Below are 6,663 nucleotides of genomic sequence, written 5' to 3'. Positions count from 1 at the left end.
AAAATACAGCTACCACAGAAGACTGAGAAAGAAGGAGAGAAAGGTATGCAGCTGGCGAGAGAGTGAAGAGCTGAGGAACGAGAAGACGAGAGAGGAAGCACTGGTAAGATTTTTTAAAGAGAATAAATGGCTTATTATTCCATAATGACTTCCTGTGTTGACAGCATAATGTTCCTTCTGTGTAACTCAAGCCTCAACCACAGTAATGGAACATGATTGCATTCCTCTGACAGTTTCTATGTTTTATACCCCGTTATTGGATTCCCCTGCGTGGAACACAGACAAACCATTTGGTGTTTGGAAGGAGAAATTGGTTAATGGTCGTGATAAACGTATGTGGAAATTATGCTAATGGTCTTTCAGTTTTATATTGGAGGATGTGTGTGGTTATGTTTGGTTTATTTATTCTGCAGGTTTAGAAAGCCTCCTGTTTTGGTCGTCTTTATTTCTTGACCATGCACCTGAGCGTACACACAGTCCTCTTCCTGCTGGTGACCCACCCACCTGTTCCTGATGTGGTTATGGTGAGTGTCAGCCTGTTGTAGCACACTGTGTACAAGCCCACCTGGCTGCAGAAGAAACAGCTCAATTTGTCTAGAAGGGTTGACAATTTCCTGCTTGGCACAAAACATGTGGCTTTTACGGTGGCGGACTGTTTGTTGTTTGCATGTTTGTTATGGATTAGTTAATGCTATGGTCTTGACAGTATCTACGTTGGTGTTAAATTGTTCTGGTGGTGAACAGGATTGTGCACAGGATTTGAGGTCAGATGTGCACCTGTTTCTCATCAGTCTACTGTCCAACCAGGCCAGATGTGGGATTGGCGTGCACTACAAAGCATATGAAGCTGGGGCTGGGGCTGAGGCCAGGGACTGGGCAGGGTACGAGGCTGAGGCTGGGGCTAAGGATAGGGGCTGGGGCCAGGGACTAGGCTGGGTACGAGGCTGGGGCTGGGACTAAGGATGAGGGCTGTGGCCAGGGACTGGGCTGGGTATGAGGCTGGGGCTGAGGCTGAGGCTGAGGCTGGGGCTGGGACTAAGGATGAGGGCGGTGGCCAGGGACTGGGCTGGGTACGAGGCTGCGGCTGAGGCTGGGGCCAGGGATGAGGCTGGGGGTTAGAGTTGAGGGAGGAAGAAGCTCATTCCCGAGGGAAAGCATACACAATAAAAGTTCTATGAAGACCTGTCTTTCGTTGAAAGTCTTTTCCTAGAGCTGTCTAAGCATCAGTTTGAAGGAAGTTATGTGAAAGAATCACTGTCACCATGCGTATTCGAGAAACTCCATATCTCAACAAAGATCAGATCATCTGTGGTATTTCAGAAGTGTTTGTTTCTCATGTGGTACACATCTCATTCCAAACTGTCATTCAGCAGTGTACTGTACAACTGTGAGCATGAAAAGTCAAACATCTGTTCAATGTCAAACTTGAGGAATGTGTGTGTGAGGGGTTGCAGGGGGGCAGAGCGCAGCGCAGACAGAGACAGGTAGAGGCCAGTCTGAGGCCGTATATCGGCAGGGTGGACCCAGGTGAGACATCTCCTCCTCCCCCTCACATCTCGTCATTTGTTTAGCAAATACATTATTTGTTTGTCTGTGCCGCCTTTAATCTTTCTTTCCTTTCATTCATCAAATATTTATTGTAAACTTCCACAACCCTCCACACCTTTGACAAAACACATGATGCTCTATGAGGGACATGAATAAAGAGTGCATACCATCCTTGCAGAAAGCTTGATCTTTAAGACGCTGAACTCTCTCCCTCTCCCTCTCTATCTCCCTCTCTATCTCCCTCTCTATCTCCCTCTCTATCTCCCTCTCTATCTCTCAGCCAAGTTGTGTGAGTTGCTGAAATGCCGCAGTCCGATAGGCTCCTGGTGTCAGGTGGTTCCAGAGCACGGCCTTCTGGTCCCCAAGTGTGTGTGTCCCCAGACCTGCCCCAGGTGTCCCCTCGTCTAACATGTCTTCACTCGCACAACAGCAAACAGGCCAACTCTCATGGGCCGTTTGTCATCACAGACGAGCCTGCAGGTGCATCAGGATATAGCGTTATTCATGCAGTGGCTTGTGATTGCAGGAAGAGGGCGCCAGTGTGTAGCGTTCTAGGGAAGACATACTGGAACGAGTGTCTGCTGCATGAAGAAGCCTGTCGCAAGAGACGCCGCATAGGACTGGCGCACGCCGGACCTTGTCTGGGTGAGGACGCGCGAGGGCATCCCACGTACACGACTGTGCAATCACACCCGCTCGCACCCCTTCGCACCCCCTCGCACCCGCTCGCACACACGCTCACACACGCTCACACACGCACACACGCAAGGCTTAAGGAGTAACTGAAAGACCTAACAGATACACATGGATGGGGTCAACAAGGTTACATTACATTACATTAAGTCATTTAGCAGACGCTCTTATCCAGAGCATCAAGTAGGGTGAAGTGCCTTGCCCAAGGACACACCATCATTTTGCACAGCCGGGGAATCGAACCAGCAACCTTCTGATTACTAGCCCGATTCCCTAACCGCTCAGCCACCTGACTCCCAACGAGGTTGTGCGTCTCACAGTTCCACAGGCAAACTGCACAGAGGAGGAGTTTGGTCAGTTCCCGTACCGCCTCTTGGATTGGTTCCTCCTGCTGAGTCGCATGGGCAAGTCTTACACCCCCGCGGCGCCTCCCCAAAGCTGCCTCAGCCACGCCCGGAGGACGGAACTAGCCCAGGTAACCCCGGGAGTGAGCCAATCTGGTCCGGTGGAGGGGAGAGGTACCTGTGAGATTATATAACAACAGCAGTCATGTCAAACTACTCTCATAGCAGATCTGTATTGTAAAACCTACAGAAGGTGTTTTGGGGCGGTATATTTGTGTTAGGTTGGCAACTATGCTCGAGGCATCTCTGGGTATTGTTGAGTCTGCGCAAGCATCCCCACACCTCCCAAGAGAAACCTCCATTAGGGTGAACTAGTTCCTGTTGCCTTCCATAGTGTAGTTTTCAGCAGAACAACATGGGGGACGGGGGGGGGGGGACGGGGTGGAGAGAAGGGGTCAAGAGGCCTTATATAAATAGACGATGATCAATAATCACTAAAATATTCATTAAGCATGTTTAACAGGCTGGTAATACTAGATCCCTAACCCTGTCTCCTTGACCTTATGGCCTTTATTATCTTTCAGCTCTCTACATCTTGAATCCCATCTGGTCTCCTCCTCCCTTTGCCATCATGCTTTTCTGACACGAGCCCTGCTATTCTACAATGCCCCCCGTAGATTAATGTAGACTCCACAGTAAACTATAATATACTTCAAAGAGAACAGAACAGAACTCCATTTAACATGTGTTGTACAGGTATGAGGTATGTTTCTATGTCAGTGGGTTTCTCTCAGCATTAAAATCCTCTCCTCACATCTCTTCTCTCGCCTTGTCTCCCCTTTCTCCTCTTCTCCTGTTCTCCCCTCCTCCTCTCCTCCCCTCTCCAGAGGAGGTTTATCTTGCTGGACAGGAACAGGGATGGTAAGCTGAGCAGAAGAGACCTCAGGAAACTGCGCTACAAGAGGATGCCTCTGGAGCACTGCGCTACAGACTTCTTTAAGTGAGTGTGTAACAGACGTGGTCTTGCAAGCTCCGTCAGAGGTATCGGGCAAATCGTCCCGCACTGGGTTCGAACTTACCACCTCTGGCTTCCCAAGCGCCACCACTACCAACTACGCCAACGAAAAGCTAGCTATTCGTTGATGCGGGTGGCCTGTTACATACCTGAGGAGTGAGTTTCACTGATACACACCGGCTACAAGTGGAACCTGTACAACTTCCCTAGATTCATCCAATGGCAGTACTCTTTAAAAAGATGGAACCTACAAGACCTGATTCCAAATCTCTCGGAAAAGAGAACAATAGAAAAAGGGTTTTCAAATTCATCTATGATTCCTTGGGTCAATTTGATATCTAATTAGAGAAGAGATTAATAATGATCCACAATCTCAATTATCCTTATGGTGAGCCGTGTGTAAGCCCGTATTTCTAAAGCTAGCAATTCGCTAGCAATTTGTTTTAACACATAGTACACTTACATTTACATTACATTTATTCATTTAGCAGACGCTTTTATCCAAAGCGACTTCCAAAAGAGAGTTTTACAAAAGTGTATAGGTCACTGATCATAACAACGAGATAGCCCCAAACATTGCGGTAACCAAAACATGAAGCATACATTGTGAAAACTAAATAAGTCCCAAAGGGAAGAACCATAAGAGCATGTAGTTGAACAAGTTACAATTAAACAATTTAACAACATGAACCTCAAAAGTGCAAGGGTGTAACTGTGGGAAAAAAGCAAGCAACAAAAATATATTACACAGCAAGTACAATAGTTTTAAGTCAGTTACAACTAACCAACAAGAGCAACAAGACTCAATAAGAGTCATTGTGAAACATCATCCTGAAACATCAGGTCCAGCCAATCATTCCTAAGTGCCGTTGTACTCCCGGGACAAGTGCGTCTTGAGCCTATTCTTGAAGGTGGGGAGACAGTCAGTGTCTGATGGAGGTGGGGAGTTGATTCCACCACTTCACCCTTATTAGTTCCTCAAAACCAACCAATGAGAATGTTTGAAAGAGCTTTAACGGTGCGACAAGTTCATGTGTGACTAAATTACATACATGCCTGACATGCCATCATACACAGTATCCCTGCAGTTGCCAATCAGTGTTATATCTTCGAGAATGATCTAGAATGAAATACACTGAGAGCATCTGTATCTGTACTCAGCTTTTGACAGAAAGTAACAAGTTCGATATAATCATTTTATTGACTAATGCGAACCACGTTCTTCCAAGTCACTGCAGCAGAATTTAGAGAGGGTTCAAATGTGTCACCCCGTTTGGGCTCTCACCTCCGCCCCCATGTCACACCTCCCGGCAACATGTCCTCTCTGCACCCCTTCCACACCAGCCCCCTCCCGCCCCACCAGCCCTCCTTCCTGTGTACACCCCTCCTCTCCTTCTCACCCCATCCATCCTTCCACTCCCTCCGGTGAAGGACCCTGCCTTCCAAATCCTCCCTTTTCTCCTTTCACACACGACTGACAGGGTTTTTATCTATCCATATTTCATCAAGACATTTTTTATCCTGTACATTTTGTCTCTCTGTGTTTGACTTTCTCTCTCTCCCTCTCTCTCTCCCTGTCCCTCTCTCTCTCTCCCTCTCCCTCTTTCTCTCCCTCTGACAGTTTTCAATGACAGGTTTTGTGGAAGTGAGGTTGGCTATCTCAATGTCAACCCATTCCCAGCAATGATAATGTTTATTACCCACTGTGCTTCCCGCTGTCTATGGATTAGTGCAAATGGAGACTCTACCCTTCAAAGATAATGTTTTGTGGGGGTCAAGACAAATGTACTGTGATGGGCCAATTAAATGTGTGCAGATGCATTTGTTTGCATACAGTATTATGATCATAGGTGCGTGCATTACTGTTAGGAAGATCTCTGTTAGCATACTGAGATTGTGTGTTTGTGTGTGTGTTGCCATTTTTATTAGTGTGCTGGAGTTTGTGAGCATATGTGTTCTCAAGGCAAGTGTTTTTATCTGGTCAGCCAAGCATGACATGATTGTGCTGTGTGTGCAGGTCATGTGACCAGAACAGGAACAGGAAGGTTACTCTGCGAGAGTGGACTTCCTGTCTGGTGGATCGCTCTGAGACCTGGTTCCACAGCTACATGTGTAGGTGTTAAACAGAAAACCTTAGCTGCACTAAATCTGTACCTAAGCTCTCTACCCCAGCCAGGTGCAAATTGGGGGTTTGTTTACAGGAATGGTTATGTCAATTATTTTTCAAACCCCAACAATGTTTTGAGTCTATATAATAATAATGACCTCCGCACAAGAGCTGGACAGGACATTGAGTTAAGCATTTACAAGCTGACCAGTCGATGACTCTCTTTTCCCCCCCTCTCTTCTCCTCCTCCGTTCTGACAGCCATGAAGATGGGCTCTCACAGGCTGTGTCCTCTGGCCACCTACAGTCACCTCTGACATGGATCTTGTCACGTCTCCGCTCCCCCTGCTGGTGCATCAGTCTGTCCCTGCTGTTCCATGCTCTCAGCGTTACCAACACCCCCGTCAACGCGCATCTCCACTCGCACACACGCACATCACACACATCCACGCGACGCCCCCTAGCACTTACGATTGGTTCTACACGGTATCGAGAGGGATTCATGACATCGTCTGTTTTTCGAAAAGTCCTCTGTATGTTTTGTTTGTGTGGGGATTTGGCCTGTAATAAATGTGTGTGGGAGATCTGTCGTACTTTTGGCTACTGGTGTCTGTGTCGTTTCATAGGACAGCCAGCACAGCTCGTTAGCGACCAGGGAACACAGATCAAGCTTTCAATCATCCCAGAGAGAGAGGGAGACAATGGAGGGGAAGGGAGAGAAGACAAGATGCCGTTAGACGGAGGGATGAGATGCAAGACAGACGAAAGAGGGAAGGCTTAGCGTGAGAAGCCGTGACCAGGGAAGGGAGAGAGGGATAATAACCGGTGGGAGAAAGAGTGTGTCTAAAGAGAGAAAGTGTGTTTGTTGGAGGGAGGGAGTAATGCTCTGTAAATGGGAGTGGGGAATGTGGTGGAGTGATTAATAAAAAATGGATCAGAAATGAGCAAAAGCCAGCG

General features: G+C 47.5%; 1 protein-coding gene across 2 annotated transcripts; it reads left to right on the top strand.

Annotated features, from left to right (window-relative positions):
- Nucleotides 1-216: 216 nt before the first annotated feature.
- On the top strand, nt 217-6,299 carry sparcl2 (SPARC-like 2). Of its 2 annotated transcripts, none has more exons than XM_062464666.1 (9): nt 217-332; nt 414-524; nt 1,455-1,527; nt 1,829-1,940; nt 2,075-2,193; nt 2,562-2,716; nt 3,473-3,585; nt 5,618-5,712; nt 5,968-6,299. In XM_062464666.1, exons 2-9 carry the CDS (start codon nt 456-458, stop codon nt 6,021-6,023), a joined length of 792 nt encoding a protein of 263 aa, XP_062320650.1. In that variant the 5' UTR covers nt 217-332; nt 414-455; the 3' UTR covers nt 6,024-6,299. The 2 variants fall into 2 exon arrangements, with proteins under 2 accessions (XP_062320650.1, XP_062320649.1); XM_062464665.1 differs by having other exon boundaries at nt 1,446-1,527.
- Nucleotides 6,300-6,663: the final 364 nt, after the last annotated feature.

Source organism: Osmerus eperlanus, chromosome 6 (genome assembly GCF_963692335.1).
Source record: "Osmerus eperlanus chromosome 6, fOsmEpe2.1, whole genome shotgun sequence".
In the NCBI taxonomy this organism is placed as follows: Eukaryota; Metazoa; Chordata; class Actinopteri; order Osmeriformes; family Osmeridae; genus Osmerus; species Osmerus eperlanus.
The sequence above is the reverse complement of the archived record's forward strand: the minus strand, read 5'-3'. Positions and strand labels throughout refer to the sequence as shown.

Excerpts from the sequence above, each read along its gene's own strand:
- sparcl2 (XM_062464665.1), top strand. The coding sequence starts at position 456 with ATGCACCTGAGCGTACACACAGTCCTCTTCCTGCTGGTGACCCACCCA. Across the intron at positions 1,941-2,074 it reads TGTCCCCAGACCTGCCCCAG|GAAGAGGGCGCCAGTGTGTA; the intron begins GTGTCCCCTCGT and ends TTGTGATTGCAG. Across the intron at positions 5,713-5,967 it reads CTGGTTCCACAGCTACATGT|CCATGAAGATGGGCTCTCAC; the intron begins GTAGGTGTTAAA and ends CCGTTCTGACAG.